At 51.4% G+C, this 23,021-nt stretch overlaps 1 protein-coding gene across 6 annotated transcripts in view; it reads left to right on the forward strand.

Moving 5' to 3' along the window:
• PRKAR1B (protein kinase cAMP-dependent type I regulatory subunit beta) overlaps positions 1 to 23,021 on the forward strand; it is a 178,391-nt gene that overhangs the window by 14,091 nt on the left and 141,279 nt on the right. For 3 of the 6 annotated variants that reach the window (XM_055260864.2, XM_055260866.2, XM_063631101.1), the window contains exon 2: positions 1,919 to 2,117. In XM_055260864.2, the coding sequence (XP_055116839.1) occupies positions 1,941 to 2,117 (177 nt within the window). In that variant the 5' untranslated portion in view covers positions 1,919 to 1,940. Of the gene's footprint in view, positions 1 to 303; positions 391 to 907; positions 1,033 to 1,918; positions 2,118 to 20,658; positions 20,827 to 23,021 lie in introns of those variants that run through there. The other 3 variants (XM_055260865.1, XM_055260863.2, XM_055260868.2) reach the window with 3 other exon arrangements.

The following is a 23,021-nucleotide window of genomic DNA, read 5'->3' on the forward strand; positions in this document are numbered from 1 at the left end:
ACGGTGAGTGTGTACAGGTGAGTGTGGAGACAGGTGAAGATGGGGCAGCAGAGTGGGAGACAGGTGAGTAGGCAACAGGGAAGCCGGGCAGGTGAGTGGAGGACCCGGGGGCTGGGCAGGTGGGTGGAGGACCCCGGGGGTGGACAGGTGAGTGTGCACAGGGAGGCAGGTGTCATCTCCTTAACAGCCTGAACTGTCTACCCCTCTCCTGGCATTTGGAGCCTCTGGGGAGGGGAGATGGAGTTTCTGCCGCCACCCCTGCAGGATGGGGCAACGGTGTGTGGTAGGAGGATGAGGTTGATTCCCTTTCCTGCAGGGCTGGGCTTGTGGGTTAGGACTGTCACCAAGAGGCTCCTCCTAGGCCTCCTGACCTCTGGACCCCCAGGAAAGGTGGGAAAGAATTTAGGAGGGTCCCGATTTCCCACTGGGCATCGGGGTGAAGCTGGTGCGCCTAAGCGGTGGGAGTCACCTGCGGAAGCCGGGCTGGGCCCACCTGGCCACCCTCTCTGGCCACTAAGGCAGAGCGAGACCCCAGGGAACGGGCATGCTTGCTGGGTACGGGTTTGTCCTGCAGACGCAGGGATGTGACCCCCCAGCTGTGAGCAGCTCAGGCAGCCGCGGTGGTCGTGAACGGGGCGGGGGGTGGGGGGTGCCCGGGCCATCACAGGCGGCCCCGCGGCCTGCACCAGCCGGAGTGAGCGACTCCGGGTCTTGACTGGAGGGGGCGGGGGGCGGCGAGAGCAGGGGGTCCTGGCCGCGCTGCGCCTGAACCTGCGCCGGTGGGGGATGGGGCGGGGGCGGGGAGAGCCTGGGGGGGCGGGGGTTGGGGGGCCCGCGGGGAGGCGGTCGGGGGGAGACGGGCTGCAGGCCCGCGCGGGCGGCGTTGGGGGTGCAGCAGCTGCGCGCGGCGCGGGGGCGGGCGTGGAGGGCGGCGCCGCTGCAGTGCGGGGACCCGCTCGCTCGCTCGCCAGCCGTCCCCGCGCCCCGCGTCCCCGCGCAGCCGCCTCCTGGCTTTGGGCGCCGCGCATCCAGGTACGCGGGGCTGGGCTGGGGTCTGCGCCGGGACCCCCGGGCCTGGGAGGCCCCCCGGAAATGCGGACATTTGGAAGGGTTCGGCCCCGCCGGGAGTGGGGCGCGCGGGGCGGGGCCGGACCTGGGGCTCCCGGTCAGGGGTCCCGGGAGGGTCCTCGCCGGTGCTGAGGCCGGGTTTGGGGCGGGGGGCGGGGGGCGGGGGGCGTGGGGTCTCTGGGTGGGCGCGGCGGCCTGGGCACTCCGGGGGCGGCTTGGCGTGGGGCTGGGGTCCTGCGCCCCGCGGTGCGGTGCGGGCCTGGCCTGGCCATGGTGACTTCGCTGCGCGGCCGCCGCATTTGTTCTCCCGCACCCCACCCCCCCACCACTGCCGGCTTCTCTTGTTTACCTGCGTTTCTGTCTTTGCCTGTGCAGAGGCCCGCCCAGCCCATCCACAGTCTCACCCTCATCTCTCCCTCCCCTGAGGCCGCGCGCAGGGGCCCCCAGCATTCACGTTTCACATGAGTGCCCCCAAAAAGGGGGGATGGAGGAGGGCGAGGCCCTGGAACCCCTGGGCTGGACCCTCAGGGCGCCGGGCCCCCCACTCTTCCCACCCTGAATCCTCAGAACTGCAGAAGGGGCTTCTCAGCCGCGTGCACCCCTGTCTGAGCCCCCTCCACCCCTGCCTGAGCCCCCTCCACCCCTGCCGGGGTCTGTTGGGAGGGAAGGCTCTGGGGGTCGTCACTTTTAACACCTCACCTGACCCCACAGCATGAAAGATCTTTGACAAATGCAGAATCAGTGACTTTCTTCCACGCTCCTGGGAGAAGCCTGGTTCACGCCGCCTGCGTTTATCCGGCGCGCAGCCCCGGGCAGCTCTCAGGCCTGGGGATCTATGTTTTCTGGACAGGAAGGAAGCAGCCACCCTCGCCATGGCCTCCCCGCCCGCCTGCCCCTCGGAGGAGGACGAGAGCCTGAAGGGCTGTGAGCTGTACGTGCAGCTGCACGGGATCCAGCAGGTCCTCAAAGACTGCATCGTGCACCTCTGCATCTCCAAGCCCGAGCGCCCCATGAAGTTCCTCCGGGAGCACTTCGAGAAGCTGGAGAAGGTGAGTGGCCCCTACCGCCCGCTACTTCCCTTCGCAGGTGTCCTGGGGCAGAGGCGGCAGCCGGGGAAACCTTCCCTCCATTCCGTGGTCCTCGAAGGCTGGGTGCCCCAGAGACTGTCTGCCATCCTGCAGGTCCTTACAGAAGTGCGGGGAGAGAGGCCGACCTGGGGCCCACCGGCCCTTGTTTGGTCTCCCGAGATTCATGCCCCCAGGCGGGGTCCTCTGAGCCACAGAATTCCCCCTTCTGCTTCCAGGGGGTTCCAGGTCTTCAGAGCTCTCGTGGAAGGAGGTTCAGGGTTTTAGGTCCAGGTGTTTCGGTAGCTTGCGGGGCTCACCAACAGTTTTCAGCTTGAGGAACCGAGATGAGGGCCAGGCCTAGTTATAGATGCTGTCACCACTTGGGATAAAATAGCTCCCACGGGGTAGCTCACACCTGTCATCCCAGCACTTTGGGAGGCCGAGGCGGGCAGATCACTTGAGGTCAGGAGTTTGAGACCAGCCTGGCCAACACGGCGAAACCCCATCTCTACTAAAAATACAAAAATTAGTTGGGTGTGGTGGCGGGCGCCTGTAATCCCAGCTACTAGGGTGGTTCAGGCAGGAGAATCACTTGAAGCGGGAGGTGGAGGCTGCAGTGAGCTGAGATCACACCACTGCACTCCAGCCTGGGTGACAGAGGGAGACTCCGTCTCAAAAAAAACAAGGAAAAAGAAAATAGCTCCCATGGCTAAGGTGATGTGGGATTTGAGGTCGGATTCCACGTTGGTCTTGCAGCAGTGGGAGAGGAAAGTACCCTTCGGCACGTGTGGTCAGGGAGAATCTCAGGCCTGCTCGCGCTCTTCTCCCCGGGAATGCTGCCTCTCACCCCCTTCCTGGCCTCCTGCTTCTGGGTTCTTTTCGTAGAAATGCGTGACTGGGAAGTGGAGGCTGGGACAGGAGCCCCTGTGACACCCCCTGCTGCGTCCCCTCCCCTCGCCGTGGGCTCCTCCGATCCTTGTTCTGGGCCCCACCCCAGGCTCTCTGCGTATCACCTAAGGTTTGTCCTCTTGGTCCTTTTATCACAACTTAACTATTCCCTGTGCCCATCTCTCCTGGGGACCAAATGGGAACTTGGGAAGCCGAGTTCAGGCTAAGATCTGCCTTTGAGCACCTGTGAGCCATCAGGTCCCCATCCAGCGGCATTTATGCTTTCGACGGGCCTCCTGTGATCACATAGTCCTAACCCAAAGGAGTGAATGTAACTCTTCCCTCGGAAGCAGTCCACGCTAAAACGTTTTAAAGTAATGCATGCCTATTAAGGGAAATCTGAAAAGTTTGGAAGTGGAAAGAAGAAATGAAAATGCTCTGTAGTCCTCTCCACCAAATTCCCCCTCAGATGTTGTTTTTATGAAAACATAGTTGCAGGCCAGATACGGTGACTTATACCTGTAATCCCAGCATTTGGAAGGTGGAGGTGGGAAGATCGCCTGAGGTCAGGGATTTGACCTTGTCTCTCAAAAATATTTAAAAAGTTTGCTGGGGGTGGTGGCACCTGCCTGTGGTCCCAGCTACCCGGAGGCTGAGGTGGGAGGATCACTTGAGCCCAGGAGTTTGAGGTCATGGTGAACCATGATCACACCACTGCACTCCAGCCTGGGCAACAGAGCGAAACCCTGTCTCAGAAATACATACACACACACATGCACACACACACACATACATACATGGATATATATGTACATAACTCGTAGTTGTAGTCACATTATAGATGCAATTTATATTTTGTATTTTTCATTTTTTATATATTGTTTAAAGACCTCACTTTAAGTGACTGCATAATGTTATACTAAGGTTTTTCAACCTTTCCCCAATGAGTGAATGGACAATTGAGTTGTTTTTTTTTGTTTGTTTGTTTTTAAGTATTAAATATTGGGGCTGGTGGGCGCGGTGGCTCACACCTGTAATCCCAGAGATTTGGGAGGCCGAGGCACGTGGATCATGAGGTCAGGAGTTTGAGACCAGCTTGACCAACACGGTGAAACCCCGTCTCTACAAAAAATACAAAAATTAGCCGGGTGTGGTGGCAGGCGCCTGTAATCCCAGCTACTCAGGAGGCTGAGGCAGGAGAATTGCTTGAACCTGGGAGGTGGAGGTTGCAGTGAGCCAAGATGCGCCACTGCACTCTGGCCTGGGCGACAGAGGGAGACTCCGTCTCAGAGAAAAAAAAAAAAAAAATTGGGGCCAGGCATGGTGGCTCACGCCTTAATCCCAGCACTTTGGGAGGCCGAGGCGGGTGGATCACTTGCACCCAGGAGTTGGAGACCAGCCTGGCCAACATGGCGAAACCCCATCTCTACTAAAAATACAAAAATTAACGGGGCGTGGTGGCGTGCGCCTGTAATGCCAGCTACTCGGGAGGCTGAGGCGGGAGAATTGTTTGAACTGGGGAGGCAGAGGTTGCAGTGAGCTGATTGCGACACTGCCCTCCAGTCTGGGCAACAGAGCGAGAGTCTGTCTCAAAAATAAATTTTTAAAAAAAGTATATGGGAGGATGTGTGTAGGTTACATGCAAATACGACACCATTTTATATCAGGGACTTCAGCATCCATGGGTTCTGGTTATCCTTAGAGATTCTAGAACCATCTCCCATGGATACCAGGGGATGACTGTACCACACACTGGGCATCTTAAACAGAAATGTCTCCTCCCACAGTTCTGGAGGCTGGAAGTCTGAGACTGAGGTGTATTGGGATGGCTCCTTCTGGGTCTGTGTGGGAGAAGGCGATCTTGGGTGGTCCAAGCTGGAAGTCTGAGATTGAGGTGTATTGGGATGGCTCCTTCTGGGTCCGTGTGGGAGAAGGTTCTGTGTCTCCCCCGGCTCTGGGTGGTGCTGGCAATCTTGGGTGGTCCAGGCTGGTAGACGCATCGTGGGTCCTGCCTTCATCTTCACATGGTGTTCTGCCCCCTGTCAGTGTCTGTGTCCAGATTTCCCCTTTTCATAGGGACACCAGTCATCCTGGACCAAGGCCACCCCAATGACCTCTTGTAACTTCATCACCTCTGTCAAGACCCTGCCTCCAAGTAAGGTCAACTTCTGAGGTTCTGAGGTTAGGACTCCAGAGCATCTATTTCTGGGGACACGATTCATGGATCCCAGCGGCCTTCTTGGGCGTGGGCAGGGCAGTTTTTCTCAGGCCTTCCTCCAACAGCAAGCCATTGCTGAGTGAAAATAGCAGGTTGCAAGATAGGATCTATGGTACAATTCCATTTTTGTCAAAAGTGATGCCAATGATAATGTGTTATATGCAAAGAAAAAAATCTGAGGGGCATCCACCGAAATGTTGATAAGAGTGGTGTCTCAGGGTATGATTACAGGTGATTTTTGTTTGTTTTCTGCAGTAGCTGATAGGGACAGGCCTTTGGGGAGCTTTAGTGAAGTCTTCGAAGTCTCATGCATGTTCTACGTGTGGGTGCGTTTACCTGGGAAGAATTCCCCTTAGCTTGCGATGGATTCTCAAATGGAGCTGAGATCCCCAAATATAAACCACCTAACAGGGCCCTAAAATTCCATGAAGTCTCATTTTCTGCTGCATTCTCTGGACCAGTGAGGTGCTGTGGAATGTTTGCAATAGAACCGGGAAGTGTGCCTCTGGGTAGGGCGGCAGCCGTGGTGGAGAGGGCGAGGTCTGGGCCACCCCCTCGAGGCCAGCCAGGGCTGAGTGGCGGCAGAAGCCTCTGATGGAGGGTTTTTCTCCACTTGTATCCCAAGCAGGGTGCATGTTTGTGAGGCTTTCATAAAGCACCTGGGATAAAGCCACACAGGCCGGCAGGGATGGCCCAGCTCTTGGAGTGCTGTCCGGGCTGGGACACTGGTGCTCTGGGCTTCATGAGTGAGTTCTTCTATGGCGGAGACTTAAGCAGACAAAATATTCCTTATTTGGGCCGGGCGTGGTGGCTCACGCCTGTAATCCCAGCACTTTGGGAGGCCAAGGTGGGCAGATCATGAGGTCAGGAGATTGAGACCATTCTGGCTAACACGGTGAAACCCCATCTCCACTAAAAAAAAAAAAATTAGCTGGGCATGGTGGCGGGTGCCTGTAGTCCCAGTGAGAGGCTGAGGCAGGAGAATTGCTTGGACCCAGGAGGTGGAGGTTGCAGTGAGCCCAGATCGTGCCACTGCACTCTAGCCCGGGTGACAGCGAGACTCCGTCTCAAAAAAAAAAAAAGTCCTTATTTGATGGCAAAACACAGCATGGGAGTTTCCCGAGCAAGATGTGATCTTTCCAAAGATCATTCAAAATGACGCCATCAATCTTCTTTTTTGAGACAGAGTCTGGCTCTGTTGTCCAGGCTGGAGTACAGTGGTATGATTTCAGCTCACTGCAACCTCCACCTCTCAGGCTCAAGCCATTTTCCCACCTCAGCCTCCCGAGTAGCTGGGAGTACAGGTGCCCACCACCACGCCTGGCCAATTTTTGTATTTTTTGTGGACACAGGGTTTTGCCATGTTGCCCAGGCTGGTCTTGGAACTCCTGAGCTCAAGTGATCATCCCCACTCGGCTTCCCGAAGTGCTGGGATTATAGATGTGAGCCACCACGCCCAGCTCATCTGTTTTTAAACTTTTCTTTCTTTCTTTTTTTTTTGAGACAGAGTTTTACTCTTGTTGCCCAGGTTGGAGAGCAGTGGCACAATCTCAGCTCACTGCAACCTCTGCCTCCTGGATTCAAGCAATTCTCCTGCCTCAGCCTCCCGAGTAGCTGGGATTACAGGCACCTGCCACCACGACCGGCTAATTTTGTATTTTCAGTAGAGACGGGGTTTCACCATGTTGGTCGGGCTGGTCTTGAACTCCACCCACCTCGGCCTCCCAGTGTGTTGGGATTAGAGACGTGAGCCACGGTGCCCGCCTCATCTGTGTTTTTCTGCATCAGCAGGTCCTGCATTTGTATTGCTGGCAGTGTTCTGTTGCATAGATGGATTGCAGCTTGTCTGTCCTGTACCCTGTCTAGGAACACTTGGATCCTTTCCAGTTTTTGCCAACTACAAATAAAGCTGCTATAAATATTCGTCTTACAGGTTTTTAATGTGGAAGCAGGTTTTTATTTCACTTGAGTAAATATTTAGTAGTGAGATTCCTGGGTCATAGGGTAAGGGTATGTTTATAAGAAACTGCCAAACTGTTTTCTAGAATGTCTGTCCTATCTTGTGTTCCAAGCAGCCGTGATTCTTGTTCCTCAGTATCAGCAGCCTTTGATACTGTCAGTTTTAAAAAAAGGTTAAGCCATTCTAATAGGTATATGGTGGCACCTAAAGTGTTTTTTTTTTTCTTTTTTCTTTTTTTTTTTTTTTGAGACGGAGTCTTGCTCTGTCACCCAGGCTGGAGGGCAATGGCGTGATCTTGGTTTACTGCAGCCTCTGCTCCCCGGGTTCAGGTGATTTTCAAGCGATTCTCCTGCCTCAGGCTCCTGGGTAGCTGGGATTACAGGCATGTGCCACCACGCCCGGCTAATTTTTGTATTTTTAGTAGAGATGGGGTTTCACCATGTTGGCCAGGTTGGTCTTGAACTCCTGACCTCAGGTCCTCCGCCCGCCTCAGCCTCCCAAAGTGCTGGGATTACAGGCATGAGCTACCGCGCCTGGCCCTAAAGCGGTTTTATTTTACATTTCCTGATGACTAAAGTTGTTGAGGATGTTTTCATACGCTTATTTTCCACTCAAATATCTTCTTTGGTGAAGTGTCTGTTCATGTATTTTGTCCGTTTTTCTTATTAGGTTGTCTGTATTCTTACTACTGAGTTTCAGAATTTTTTATAAACTGTCAGATATTTAATTTACAAAATATTTTCTTCTAGTATGTGGCTTGTTTATTTATTTATTTACTCTGAGACAGAGTCTTGCTTTGTTGACCAGGCTGGAGTGCGGTGCTGCGATCTTAGCTCACTGCAACTCGCGCCTCCTGGGTTCAAGTGATTCTCCTGCCTCAGCCTCCCGAGTAGCTGGGATTACAGGCATCATGCCTGGCTCATTTTTGTATTTTTGGTAGGGACGGGATTTCACCATGTTGGACAGGCTGCTCTCGAACTCCTGACCTCAAGTGATCCACCCGCCTCGGTCTCCCAAAGTGCTGGGATTACAGGCATGAGCCACCGCGCCTGGCCATAGTTTGTATATTTCAAGGAATTGTTCCGTTTCATTTAAGTTGTTAAATTTATCAATATAGAGTAATATTACCTCATCCTTTTAATGTCTGTAGTGTTTGTATTATTTCATTCCTGAGACGGTAATTTCTGGCTTTTCTTTTTTGCTTGATCAGTCTGGCTAGAAGTTTATCAATTTTACTGATCTTTTCAAAGAGTTAGATTTTAATTTCATCGATTTTGTCTATTTTTGTTTAGATTTTATTGGTTTCTCCTCTTATTTTTATTATTTCATTTCTTCTGCAGTCTTTGGGTTTTATCTGTTCTTAAAATTTCTTAAGGTGAAATTTTAGATGATTAAGGCTTTTTATCTGATAGAAATATATAATGCTACAGATTTTTCTCTAAAGCATTGTTCTAACTATATTTCACAGATTTTGATATGCTGTATTTTCATTTTCTATTTAGCTCGAAAAATTTTCCATTTTCCCTTGAGATTTCTTCTTTGGTTCATCTTATTTAGAAATTTGTTGTCTAATTTCCAAATATTTGGGGATTTTTTTGATATCTCTCTTATTTATTTCTAGTTTAATTTCATTATGGTCAGGGAACATAGCTTGTATGGTTTTGAATCTTTATTTTGTTAAGGTGTGGTTTATGGCTGATCATATGCTTTATCTTGGTGAATGTCACACGTGCCCTTGGAAACACTGTGTGCTGCTGTTGGGTGGTGTGTTCTGGAAATGTTGGGTGGTGTGTTCTGGAAATGTTGGGTGGTGTGTTCTGGAAATGTTGGGTGGTGTGTTCTGGAAATGTTGGTGAGGTCTGGTTGTTTGAGGCTTGTTCAGGTTAGGGTCTCTTGCATTCTTGCTGATTTTTTTGTTTGTTGGTTTGAGGCAGAGTCTTGCTCTGTCGCCCAGGCTGGAGTGCAGTGACGTGATCTCGGCTCACTCCAAGCTCCACCTCCCAGGTTCGTGCCATTCTCCTTCCTCAGCCTCAAGTAGCTGGGACTACAGGTGCCCGCCACCACGCCCAGCTAATGTTTTTTGTATTTTTAGTAGAGATGGGGTTTCACTGTGTTAGCCACAGGAGATTGATGGTCTTGATCTCCTGACCTCGTGATCTGCCCACCTCAGCCTCCCAAAGTGCTGGGATTACAGGTGTGAGCCACCGCGCCTGGCCCATTCTTGCTGATTTTTTTTGGCTCCTTGCTATACGTACTACCAAAGAACAGCATTGAAACTTCCAGTTATAATTTGTCTGTTTCTCCTTTAATTCTATCAGTTTTTGCTTTATGTGTTTTGGAGTTCTGTTATTAGTTGCATATACATTTGGGATTGCTATGTTTTCATGGGAATAAACCCTCTTATCATTATTCAGTGTTTCTCTTTGTTCCTGGTAATTTTCATTGTTCTGAAGTCTGCTTTATCTGATATTAATACAGCCACATTATTAGGATTTGTGGGATTAATCTTTTTCTATCCTCTTATTTTAGCTATATCGGTAAAGTGTGTGTCTTATGGATAGCATATACTTGGTTTTCATTTTTTATGTGATTTGACAGTTTCTTTTAATTGGTGTGTTGATTATTCACTTTTTAAAAAAGAAAATACTATTTATTACTATATATGTAGTACATATAGTAATATATAGTATAGTATATATTATGATGCGTCTTTATGTATTTATTTATTTACTCATTTTTTTGAGATGGAATCTTGCTCTGTTGCCCAGGCTGGAGTGCAGTGGCACGATCTCTGCTCACTGCAAGCTCTGCCTCCTGGGTTCACGCCATTCTCCTGCCTCAGCCTCCCGAGTAGCTGAGACTACAGGCGCCTGCCACCATGCCTGGCTAATTTTTTGTATTTTTAGTGAAAATGGGGTTTCACTGTGTTAGCCAGGATGGTTTCAATCTCCTGACCTCATGATCTGCCCACCTCAGCCTCCCAAAGTGCTGGGATTACAGGCGTGAGCCACCGCGCCCAGCCTATGATGCATCTTAATGTGATTTTCTTTGAGTTTGTCTTGTTTCCCTTTGCAAATCTTGATGTTAATTTATGTCCTTCAAGAAATTTGGCAAGTTTTCAACCATTTTTTTTAAGACAGTTACTTTTATATATCTTGCCTCATTTATAGATCATATACATTTAATGTAATTATTGATATGGTTGGATTTAGGTCTACCATTTAATTATTTTTCTATTTGTTTTCTCTGGTTTTTCTTCCTATATTTCTTTTTTCCTTCCTTCTTTTAGATTATTTGATTATTTTTTAGTACTTACTGTCTTTTTTACTGTTTTCTTTAAGTGATTGCTATAAGCATTACAATATACATACATAACTTTACACAGACTTTTTAGAGTTAATAGTTTACCATTTCAAGTAAAATGTACAAGTTTTCCATCGCGTAGGCCCGTTTACCTTCCCCTTATTATTTCTGGTTGTTGTATGTATCACCTTTACACATGTTGAACCTTCCCCCACTCCCTTGACAATGTTATAATTTTTACTTTTAACACTTTCATGTATTTTAAGTAATTTAAGAGGGGCAAATAGTCCAGAAGATGTACCTGGATATTTACCATTTCTGTCACTGTTCCGTGGTTCCCGAAGTGTTTTTCTTTCCCTCTGGAATCATTTCCCCCACCAGCCTGAAGAACTCGCTTTAGCATTCCTCTTAGAGTGGTATTGCTGGTGACAGATCCCAAGTTTTCTTCATCTGAGAATCTCTCTGGTTTGCCTTCATTCCTGAAGGACAAGGACATGTTTACAGATACAGGACTCTGAGTGGAGAGTGATTTTATTTCAGCAGTTTAAAGATGTCTTCCCATTGTTCTTTATGGTTTCTGATGACAAATCAGCCTTTTAATCCTCATTTGGTTTGTTTTATGTTTCTTTTCTCTGGCTTCTTTCATGATTTTCCCCGTGTGTTTAGTTTGTTAGAGTTTGAGTACAATGTGTCTGAGTTTGATTTTCTTTGAGTTTCAGCTTTCCTTTGATCTTGAATCTGAATATTTATACCTTTCAACATATTTGAGAAGTTTTCAACTATCATGTTTTCAAATATATTTTTCTGTACCAATCTCTTTTTCCTGTCTTTCAGGGACTCCAGTGACATAAATGTTAGATTTTTAAATATTTTCCCGCAAGTCCCTGAGGCTCTGTTAAATCTTTCTTTCTTTCTCTCTCCCTTTCTTTCTTTCTTTCTTTCTTTCTTTCTTTCTTTCTTTCTTTCTTTCTTTCTTTCTTTCTTTCTTTCTGTCTTTCTCCTTCCTTCCTTCCTTCCTTCCTTCCTTCCTTCCTTCCTTCCTTCCTTCTTTCTCTTTCTTTTTCTTTCTCTTTCTCTTTCCTTCCTTCCTTTCTTCCTTCCTTCCTTCCCCTTCCTTCCTTCCTTCCTTCCTTCCTTCCTTCCTTCCTTCCTTCCTTCCTTCCTTCCTTCTTTCCTTCCCTCCCTCCCTCCCTCCCTCCCTCCCTCCCTCCCTCCCTCCCTCCCTCCTTCCTTCCTTCCTTCCTTCCTTCCCTCCTTCCTTCCTTCCCTCCTTCTTTTCTTTTCTTTTCTTTTCTTTTTTTCAGAGTCTCGCTCTCTCGCCCAGGCTAGAGTACAGTGGTGCAATCTCGGCTTACTGCAACCTCTGCCTCCCGGGTTCAGGCGATTCTCCTGCCTCAGCCCCCCGAGTAGCTGGGATTGCAGACGCACACCACCATGCCCAGCTAATTTTTGTATTTTGATTAGAGATGGGGTTCAGCCATGTTGGCCATGCTGGTCTCGAACTCCTGACCTGAGGTGATCCACCCACCTCAGCCTCCCAAAGTGCTGGGATTACAGGCATGAGTCACTATGGTCTGCCCACCCGTCCTTTTGGTGGGATGATTTCTGTTGATCTCTCTTCAAACTCACCAACTCTTTCCTCTGTCATATGCATTCTGCAAATGATCCCATCTAGTGAATTTAAAATTTTCTGTTACTTTATTTTTCAGTTCTAAAATTTGTATTTATTTTTCAGTTCTAAATTTATTTGGTAGTTCCTCCTCTTCCTACTCCTCCTCCTGTTCTCCTTCTCCTCCTTTCTTCTTTTTCTTTTTAAATAAATTTGATTTCTTTATTGATAATTCCCCCACCAATTCCAAGAGTGTTCACCTTCACTTCATGGAAAATAGTTAAAATTGCTGCTTTAGAGTGTTAACCTGATAATCCCGTCATCTCTAGCATCTGAAGGTTGTCAGCCATGGATTGTCTTTTCCTTTGAGAACTGGCCAGACTTTCCTAGTTCTTGATATGTTGAATAATTTGTCAAGTAACTGGATTATATCCTGGACATTTTCGATATTATGTTGTCAAGCTTTGGGTCCCATTAAAATCCTATGGAGAGAGAATGTTGATATTTTTGTTTGTTTTAGCAGGAAATCAATTGACGAGGTCCAGGCTGCAAGTTCTCTCTCACCCTTGGTGGGTGACGATGCCAATACGAGTTCCGTTTCCAAGCCTTTGAGGTGCTGCTTGGGTGCACCCTTGTGTGGGTTGCTTGGGCCTGGTCTGGGACTTGGACATTGTTTTGCTTGCAGCTCAGTCCTGGGCACCTTTTCTATGGTTCTCTGTGTTCCGTGCATATGAAACTTGGGGTTGAACCTCACACTTGTATCAGTTCATGGAATTCGGGGACCCCCATTTTGTCCTTTCTCCTCTGGGATTTATCTCACATTCCCCATCCAAGAGAGATCCTACCTCTGGCACACAGATATGCCTGTTTCTCTCCCTGCCACCCCTTCCCTAGCCCACGCCGCTGTCCCCTTGGCTGAATGACTGCAGCAGCCTCTCTGCTTCCCATCGGGTGTCGTGCTCCATTTCCACATCAGTCACAGCTGGGGCCATCTTCCAGAACCACAAATTGAACTGCTCCTCCTTCTTAAAACCTTCCCAAACCTATCCGATGCTCTCCTGACAAATCTAAGCTCCTTCCTGTGTCATGGGGTCTGGCCCCTGCTTGCCTGTCCACTGCAGCCCATGGTCACCCAAGGGCTCCGGCCAGCACTGTCCTGTCACCCGGAACGTCCTCCCCACCCCTCCTGCAGCTGGCCGCTCTTCAGCACTTGCTTTAGGGCCACGGCTGCTTCTTCAGAGAGCCTCTCACCACAGCCCTGTCTTGGGTGAGCTCAGAGGAGGCGATCTCAGCTTGAGCTCCAACACCAAGTCCCAGCTCTGCAGGGAGGGAGGGTCTTTAGTGCCCTCTGGCCCTCCCAGCTCACTACTTGGTGAGCATGACAGTGTGTGATGGACTGAGGAGGTAACTACCCACTCCTTCCTCCAGCTGTGACCTCTGCCCTTCCTACCCCGGGTGTTCCTGCATTGGGAGGGGCCCTGACCGTCAGTGCCTTCCTGCTTTGGGAGTCAGTGCCTCCCAGTGCAGGAACACTGAGATGGCACGTGGTGCTTTGCATACTTTATCTCATCGAATTCTCACGCAGGCCTGGCCAGATGAGATATTTACATTCCCATCTTACACATGAGAAAATGGGTGCTTGGAGAGAGAACGCGGCTTCCCCACAGTCAGCCAGGGAGAGTCATGGAGCTGGACGCAAACTCAGGCATGCCTCTGAGGCCACACCCTTCCCACCTTGCCTGTGGGCCCTGGCGCCTGGCGTGCTGGGGCAGGGTGCAGCGTTCTCCTGGGGTTGGCTCTGATGGTAGATCCCCCCTTCTGCTTCTTTCTCGTCCTCCGTCCTAGGAACTCAGGCTTCTCCGCCTTTGCCCTGCAAGGCTGGTGCCCCTGTGTGTGGCAGGTGGGAGCTGGGGTGCTGCCCTCCAGGAGGGAGGGGCTGAATCCCCAGCTGCTGCTTCTGCGTAGGGAGAGGTGGGGTGGGGGGACAGCTGCCATGGTGGGTGAGGGAGTGAGTGCACGTGTGTGTGAGTGACATGTACACACACTCGCCCAGATGCACACACACGCACACACAGGCAAGGATGTACTGTTGCCACCGAGGAGGAGGGTACGTGGAGTCGTGTGTGCACATGCATTAAAACACACGCACTTACCCAGATGTATAGCTGTGCACACACCTGGACATACTTAGTTTACTCCGAGAGTGATGGATGTAAGGGGTGTGTTTGCATGCTCAAGCCGAGATCGCCTCCTCTGAGCTGAGGATGATTTGCCCCTACTAGGTGGTCTTATGGGTCCTGGCCTGGGGTCGGTGCCATCTGACCCCTCTCCTGGAGACCCCGAGTCCTCAAATACAACTGGCACTTGAGACTTAGGGTTTCACAGAGTGCAGAGGGGCTGTCTTAGGGCTGCTCATGGAACTGCTCGGAGGAGGTGGTCCAGAAACACCACTCATGCCTGCCCGGCACACAGTGGACAGCCCCGTGGAAGCCTAGACGCCCTCCGTCAAAGGCATCAGGCGGGTGGATCAGCCGCCTCTCAGAAAACCCTTTCAGTGCGAGGGGGCAGGCTGTGTCCCCATGGGAGTGAGAACTGGGCCACAGGCAGGACCAAGGAATTCCGTTTGCCAGTAATCCCTGCGTGTGGGCTTATCTTGGGAGGATAAACTCGGGTCCAGAAAATCTCTTTAGATTCCACCCCCACCCCAGGCCCCGCCCGGATACTTTCTTTTCTGGGCTGGACGTCTGCACTTCATCCCCCTCTGTGGGACGGGATAGGACCAGGAGAATCCCCAGGGCTGGGTTACTCGATTCTGGGGCACATTCTGGCCACGGAGCTTTCTGGAAACCCTGTTCCCACAGTGTTGTTACGAAGATGCCTTTGGCCTGGAAAGCCTGTCCCAGCCCCACGACCTCGACCGTCCTGCAGCTCAGACAATGCATCAGTATGAAAACAGGAGACAGGAAGTGGGGGCTGCAAAATGAGAGGCCTTCCCGGAATCCCAAGAGGGGAAGGGGAAGAGCGGCCAGGCATGTGCGCAGGCAGAGTCCGTGAGAGGTCACCCCTGCGCAGCCCGGGGAGGGGCCCTGCTCGCCATCCCCCTTTCTCCTGAGGCCTCCTGAAGCGGCCCGTGTGTATGGAACTACCTGTATCCTGCCTAGTCTGATACTTCACCTGCCAAAGATGGGAAGTCCCGTCAAGCCTGGACAGGCAAAGCTCTTCCAGCCAAGAGACTGGGACTCCAACCTCATTCCTTGAAGAGAAGCGGCTTCTGGTTCCCGCAAAGGGAGAGCCCAGGGTCCTTGTCGGAGCCGTGAGGCCCTGGGCTAGTCTCTCCTCTATGAAGTGAACTACTTTCAGTACGGGTCTTAAAAGCTGAGTCCCATTGAGGCCGGGTGCGGTGGCTCACACCTGTCATCCTAGCACTTTGGGAGGTGGAGGCAGGTGGGTCACCTGAGGTCAGGAGTTTGAGACCAGCCTTGCCAACATGGTGAAGCCCTGTCTCTACTAAAAATACAAAAATTAGCCAGGTGTGGTGGCTGATGTCTGTAATCCCAGATACTCGGGAGGCTGAGGCAGGAGAATTGCTTGAACCCGGGAGGCGGAGGCTGCAGTGAGCCAAGATCGTGCCACTGCACCACTGCACTCCAGCCTGAGCAACAAGAGTGAAACTCCATCTTAAAAAAAAAAGAAGTTCCACTGGGGCCGGGTGCGGTGACTCATGCCTGTCATCCCAGCACTTTGGGAGGTCGAGACAGGAGGATCGCTTGAGACCAGCCTGGGCAACATAGCAAGACACTATTTCTACAAATAATAAATAAAAAAGTTTAGCCAGGCATGGTGATGGTGCCTGTGGTCCCAGATACTCAGGAGGCTGAGATGGGGGGATCGCTTGAACCTGGGTGGCAGAGGCTGCAGTGAGCTATGATCACACCACTATACTCCAGCCTGGGTGACAGAGAAAGACCCTATCTCAAAAAAAAAAAAAAAAAAAGGGTAGGGCGCGGTAGCTCACGCCTGTAATCCCAGCACTTTGGGAGGCCAAGAGGGATGAATAACGAGGTCAGGAGATTGAGACCATCATGGCTAACATGCTGAAACCCCGTCTGTACTAAAAATACAAAAAAATTAGCCGGGCGTGGTGGCGGGCACCTGTAGTCCCAGCTACTCGGGTGGCTGAGGCAGGAGAATGGCATGAACCTGGGAGGCGGAGCTTGCAGTGAGCCGAGATCACGCCACTGCGCTCCAGCCTGGGCGACAGAGCGAGACTCCGTCTCAAAAAAAAAAAAAAAAGCCCTATTGACCCCACCAGTGGCTGGCTAAGGTGCCGTATTTGGTCACAATTCCTGTAGCTTGCTGATTCCAGTGGGCTCTGTCTTGTGACCTCACCCATCTCACTTGAAACTGTTTCCGCCTCCACTGCAGTCTCCATCATGGAACGCGAGGTCATCGTAACTCAGATGGCGCTTCCCAAGTCTAGGCTTGGGAAGGCAGCATCACTGACCCCTTCCTAACCAGCACGGGGCTCTCTCTTAGATTCCACCGTGACCCCAGGACCCGCCCAGATATTTTCTTTTCTGGGCTGGACGTCTGTACTTCATCCCCGTGTGGGATAGGACAGGACCAGGACAATCCCCAGGGTCGGGTTACTCGATTCGGGGGCACATTCTGGGCTGCGGTTGGCAGAGATCATCCTCCCTTTCTTGCCGGCCACCTCTGACCCCGCGTCTTCAGCCCCCAAACCGTCCCTGCACCCGCCGATCACAGAGCGACTGTGAGTAGCTGAGTGGTCGTCGTGGTCATGACGGTTTATTTAGCTCACACTATATAAAGTCACATGTGAGGACGTGGGGCTCTGACTTCTGTCCCAACTACATTTTTGTTCATTCGCTCATTCATTTCTCATTTGTTCACCTGGTTCCTTTTTTTCTGAGACGGAGTCTTGCTCTGTCCCCCAGGCTGGAGTGCAGTGGCACGAGCTCACTGCAACTTCCGCCTCCCGGGTTCAAGCGATTCTCCTGCCTCAGCCTCCCGAGTAGCTGGGATTACAGGCACCCACCACCATGCCCGACTAATTTTTGTATTTTTAATAGAGATGGGGTTTCACCATTTTGGCCATGCTGGTCTCGAACTCCTGACCTCAGGTGATCCGCTCACCTTGGCCTCCCAAAGCATTGGGATTACAGGTGTGAGCCACCATGCCCGGCCCTTGGCCCGGTTCTTGAGTGCACCCAGCACTGTGTCTCTGAGATGGGGGTAATGAACTCGTGCAGCACGTCATGTTGGGGCCACGTGATGTGAGCTCTCACAGAGGTCTGAGCAGAATGCACTGCAGGTGGGTAGGGGAAGGGGAAGGGGACCCAAAGCCTTCCTGTGGAGGTGGCATTGAAACATGCTTTGAAGTATACGTAGGAATCCGCCAGGCACATCGCCTGGGGCCTGGGCATTAGGGAAAGGAGGCCCCACATCCTTCTCTCCTTGGCAAGCTACTCTGGCTCCAGGCTTGTCTCTTCGGGGATGGCTTTGTGGGATCTGTTGGAGCTGAGCATCCAGACAAGACCTTATGTCTTGGTCCGGGGTCTAAACCCTGGAGCTTGTGTCTTGGTCCCAGGTCTAAACTCTAGTTCTCTGTGGGCCATTCCTGAGTCTGGGTCTCACTTTTTTTTTTTTTTTGGGGATGGAGTCTCGCTCTGTCGCCCAGGCTGGAGTGCAGTGGCGCGATCTCTGCTCACTGCAAGCTCTGCCTCCCGGGTTCACGCCATTCTCCTGCCTCAGCCCCCCAAGTAGCTGGGACTACAGGTGCCCGCCACTACGCCCAGCTACTTTTTTTTGTATTTTTAGTAGAGACGGGGTTTCACCGTATTAGCCAGGATGGTCTCAATCTCCTGACCTCGTGATCCGCCCACCTTGGCCTCCCAAAGTACAGGAATTACAGGCGTGAGCCACCAGGCCTGGCCGAGTCCAAGTCTTACTGTTATCTCAAAGGCAGTACATCCCAAACCCAATGCATGTTGTCCGTATTAAAAACAAAACCAAAAATGAAACATAAGATGGATGTTGTGGGGGGTGTGGGGGACGTGGAACCCTCGTGCGCTGCTGTCGGGAATGTGAGTTGGTGCAGCCACAGCGGAAGAAAGCTTGGCATTTCCTGGGAAAGTTAAACATGCAGTGACCACAGGACCCGGCAGTGCCACTCCTAGGTACACACCCCGAAGAATTGAGAACAGGTCTTCAAACACATGCCTCTACATAAGCGTTCGGAGCAGCACTGCGTACAGGAGCCACAATGTGAAAACGCCACACGTCCATCAGCTCGAGAGGACAAACTGTGGCCTCTCCACACAAGGGAAGTCCCTCAGCTGCAGAAAGGAGTGAGGCACCTGACACACGCCACAGTGTGGACGAATCCGGGAGACATAACGTCAGTGAAATGAGCCAGACGCAACAGGCCAAACACTGTGCAATTCCGCTTCTGTGAAGTAGCAGGAACAGGCAGTCGCATAGAGACAGGAAGCCAATTCGGGGCTGTCGGGGGCTGGGGCGGGTGTTAGGGGGCAGCTGCTGAATGGCACAGGGTCTGCAAAGGTCCTGGATCTGGATGGAGGTAGTGGTTGCACAGCATGGTGAATGTGTCAACATGGCTGAATTGTGCACTTTAGTATGGTTAATAGTTAACTTTAAGTTATATGACTTTTACCTCAATTAAAAAAAAAAAATTCGGCAGGGTACACTGGCTCACGCCTGTTATCCCAGCACCTTGGGAAGCCAAGGCAGGAGGATCACTTGAGGTCAGGAGTTCGAGACCAGCCTGGCCAACGTGGGGAAACCCCGTCTCTACTAAAAATACAAAAATTAGCTGGGCGTGGTGGTGGGCATCTGTAGTCCCAGCTACTCGGGAGGCTGAGGTAGGAGAATTGCTTGAACCCGGGAGGCGGAGGTTGCAGTGAGCCGAGATCACACCACTGCACCCCAGCCTGGACGACAGAATGAGACTCCATCTCAATTTAAAAAAAAAAATCGGCCGGACATGGTGGCTCAAGCCTGTAATCCCAGCACTTTGGGAGGTCAAGGTGGGCGGATCACAAGGTCAGGAGATCGAGGTCATCCTGGCTAACACGGTGAAACCCCGTCTCTACTAAAAATAGAAAAGATTAGCCAGGCGTGGTGGCAGGCGCCTGTGGTCCCAGATACTTGGGAGGCTGAGGCAGGAGAATGGCGTGAAACCGGGAGGGGGAGCTTGCAGTGAGCCGAGATCGCACCACTGCACTCCAGCCTGGGCAACAGAGTGAGACTCCATCTCAAAAAAAAAAAAAAATCCCACTCACCCGCTCAAACAAACTCCTCTTCTCAGCCTCCTCCAGCCTGCAGGGCATCTGGGATGAAGCCCCAGGTTTTACTACTATCGGGTTGAGAACCTGCCCTTGCCTGTCCAGGGCTGTCCTGCCTCTTACCCTCTCCCTAACTGAACTGACGTTGAGTGCCAGGGTTGGCCTCCAGCTGTGTTCCTGCCTCCCCACCTTCCAGGAGGCAATGTGAACTGCCGAAAAATTACTCCGGTATGAGTGCAATTTTGCCTGAAGTTTCTGTCTCTCCCAGGCGACTGCAGAGCCTCAGTGTTGGTATAAACAATTTGCACCGCAGTCGGGGGAGCAGTCCCAACCGACCTCTCTCAACTCCCAGGCTTCAGGTTCCTGCCAACTCTATTATTGCTACTATTTCTAGTAATTTCTACAAAGGCCCAGAGCCCCTCAGTTGTGATGCACCTGCCTTCTCTCTTCTCTTCTCTTCTCTTCTCTTCTCTTCTCTTCTCTTCTCTTCTCTTCTCTTCTCTTCTCTCTCTGTCTCTTTCTTTTTTTGAGACGGAGCTTCGCCCTTGTTGCCCAGGCTGGAGTGCAATGGCGCGATCTCGGCTCACCGCAACCTCCGCCTCAGGTTCAATTGATTCTCCTGCTTCAGTCTCTCAAGTAGCTGGGATTACAGGCTTGCGCCACCACACGTGGCTAATTTTTGTATTTTTAGTAGAGATGGGGTTTCACCACGTCGGTCAGGCTGGTCTCGAACTCCTGACCTCAGGTAATCTGCCTGCCTTGGCCTCCCAAAGTGCTGGATGACAGGCATGAGCCACTGCGCCCAGCCCACCTGCCATTTCCAGTGAGACCTCCTGGTTTGTATAGGAGCAGTGGATGACGACTTGATGATTTCCCTAGGAGCGGGTCCCATACAGCCCATCCCTGAGGTCGGTTAGAAGGACGCAAAGGTTCGAGAACGTATTTGCAGCGTCTCACCCTTGATCTCCATCTCCCAGTGATTCAGCCTGGGGATGGATGTGAGCAAGGGACTCGCAGCTCCAGGGAGGCTCTGTGTCATTCTGAGAGATTGTGAGGTAGCCTGTTGTCATGGTGACCAGAAAGTGATGAGGTGTTTACTTGGCAGGGGGTTCAGGGGATGCACCGTCCTCCGCAGGAGGTGATTGCCGGTGTCTGTAGAGCCCTGTGGTGCATCCCCTCGGTGCCCTGGATTCCCCTCCCCGGGGTTTTGTCCACAAGGAGCCGCTTTTGACCATGTGAGGTCACGGCACTGGGCTTCCAACAGCTCTGTGGAGACCTGGATGGAGGCCACATGCCATTCAGCACACGGCAGGGCGTCCACCTCACTTTGGGCTGTTGGAAAGGACTGCGTGTAGGCGGAAGGGCGTGTGGACATGGATCCACCGGTAATGCCCAGCTCTCCTCTTTGTTTGCTCTCCCTGGATGGCTGTGGCTGCATCTTCGTCCGTGGGAGTGGAGGCACTCCCTCTCCATCAAAGCCACCCTCCTGCACCCCTCCTGACCAGGCAGGGGATTTGGAATCTCACTGCTTTTAGAGGAGACATCTCTGTTGGCAGAGAGTTCCTGATCTTGGCCTGGCCGAGTTTCCCCATCACCTGCAGGCTCATTTCACGGATGGAAACCCATTTCCACTGGCAGTTTGGGTGGGCACGGGACCCTTTGGGTAGGATTTGCAGCTGACTGGCCAGGGTGAGTGGGCACGGGACCCTTTGGGTAGGATTTGCAGCAGACTGGCCAGTGTGGGTGGGCGCGGGACCCTTTGGGTAGGATTTGCAGCTGACTGGCCAGGGTGAGTGGGCGCGGGACCCTTTGGGTAGGATTTGCAGCCGACTGGCCAGGGTGAGTGGGCACTGTACCCTTTGGGTGGGATTTGCAGCGGAGCCGATGGGCCACTGGGAAGGAGGATTCCCAAGTGCAGGCTGAGAGGAGCCTGTGGTGGCTGGCAGTGGAGACGCCAGCCGCCAGGCCCGCTGTGGAGGGTGCACTGGAGACCCATCAGCCTTGGAGCTGGCGCCCATTCGTGCAGCTGGAGACAGGACTGCCGGGTGTTTTTTGTTTTTTTTTTTTCTTTTACAGCCCCAGGCATCAGGCCTCTGAGTGTCTGAGAAGCACCAGCGCCTTCCTGAGAAGCCCCAGCCCCTTCCTGAGGAGCCCCATCTTCTGGGTGTGCAGCTGGTGGGGGCATTGCTTCTGGGACTTGTTATTTATTTAGGTGGTTTTAGTGGTATTTATGTCTGCACAGTAGCACACAATAGTTTACTTTTATTATGACATAGTTCCTTCCAATTTGTGTTGTGTTAACATTACAGCAACATGCAGGAAGCTGAAGAAATTCCACTCTGATCCCAATGCCAAGCACTTGAAATTTGTTGTTGTTGTTGTTAATGGCTTCTTATTTAATTTCTTTTTTTTTTTCCCAACTTTTATTTTAGGTTTGGGGGTACATGTGCAGGTTTGTTATATGGGGATGTTTCGTGACACTGAGGTCTAGGGTGTGGATGACCCCACCACCCGGGTAGTGAGCCTAGCACCCAGCAGGTCGCTTTTCACCCCTCGCTCCCTTCCTCTCTCAGCTCTTTTTTTTTGAGACAGAGTCTCACTCTGTCACCCAGGCTGGAGTGCAGTGGTGTGATCTCAGCTCACTGCAACCTCTGCCTCCTGGGTTCAAGCGATTCTCCTGCCTCAACCTACCGAGTAGCTGGGATTACAGGAGCACACCACCACGCCTGGCTAATTTTTGTATTTTTAGTAGAGACGGGGTTTCACCATGTTGCCCAGGGTGGTCTCGAACTCCTGGTCTCAAGTGATCCTCCTGCTTTGGCCTCCCAGAGTGCTGGGATTACAGACGTGAGCCCACCGTGCCTGGCCTCCGTCCCTCAGCTCTTTAAAAAATGTGTTCTCGGCCGGGCGTGGTGGCTGTAATCCCAGCACTTTGGGAGGCCGAGGCGGGTGGATCACGAGGTCAGGAGATTGAGACCATCCCGGCTAACAGGGTAAAACCCAGTTCTCTACTAAAAATACGGAAAAATTATCTCGGTGTAGTGGCAGGTGCCTGTAGTCCCAGCTGCTCGAGAGGCTGAGGCAGGAGAATGACGTGAACCTGGGAGGCGGAGCTTGCAGTGAGCTGAGATTGCACCACTGCACTCCAGCCTGGGCAACAGAGCCATACTCCATCTCGAAAAAAAAAAAAGTGTTCTCTTTGGGTTCTTTTTTATATGCAGGCTCTCCTCCCCTTCCCCTCCTTATCCTCCCCATCTTTTTCTTTTGTTGCATGGTTGTAGTCAAAGTCTAGATAAAATGCTAAGTAAGAAAAGAAGGAAAGTGTTTACAATTTTGTTAATATATCCTGGGTTACTCTGTGATGTGAATTTCAAATTTTGTTTTCTTCAAAAATTGAAATAACTTTTTTGTTTATTATTATGTTTTTGGATTCTAGCATTACCATTTGGCTTTAAAAACATTTTCCTTTTAGTTCTGTTCCAGTGTTCTCAATTTTGTCTTTTATTTCCTCAAACATACTGAGCATAATTATTTTAAAGTCTTTTTCCATGAATTCCATGATCTGCTTTCCCTGGGGGGA

This window comes from Symphalangus syndactylus, chromosome 22, assembly GCF_028878055.3.
Source record: "Symphalangus syndactylus isolate Jambi chromosome 22, NHGRI_mSymSyn1-v2.1_pri, whole genome shotgun sequence".
NCBI lineage: Eukaryota > Metazoa > Chordata > Mammalia > Primates > Hylobatidae > Symphalangus > Symphalangus syndactylus.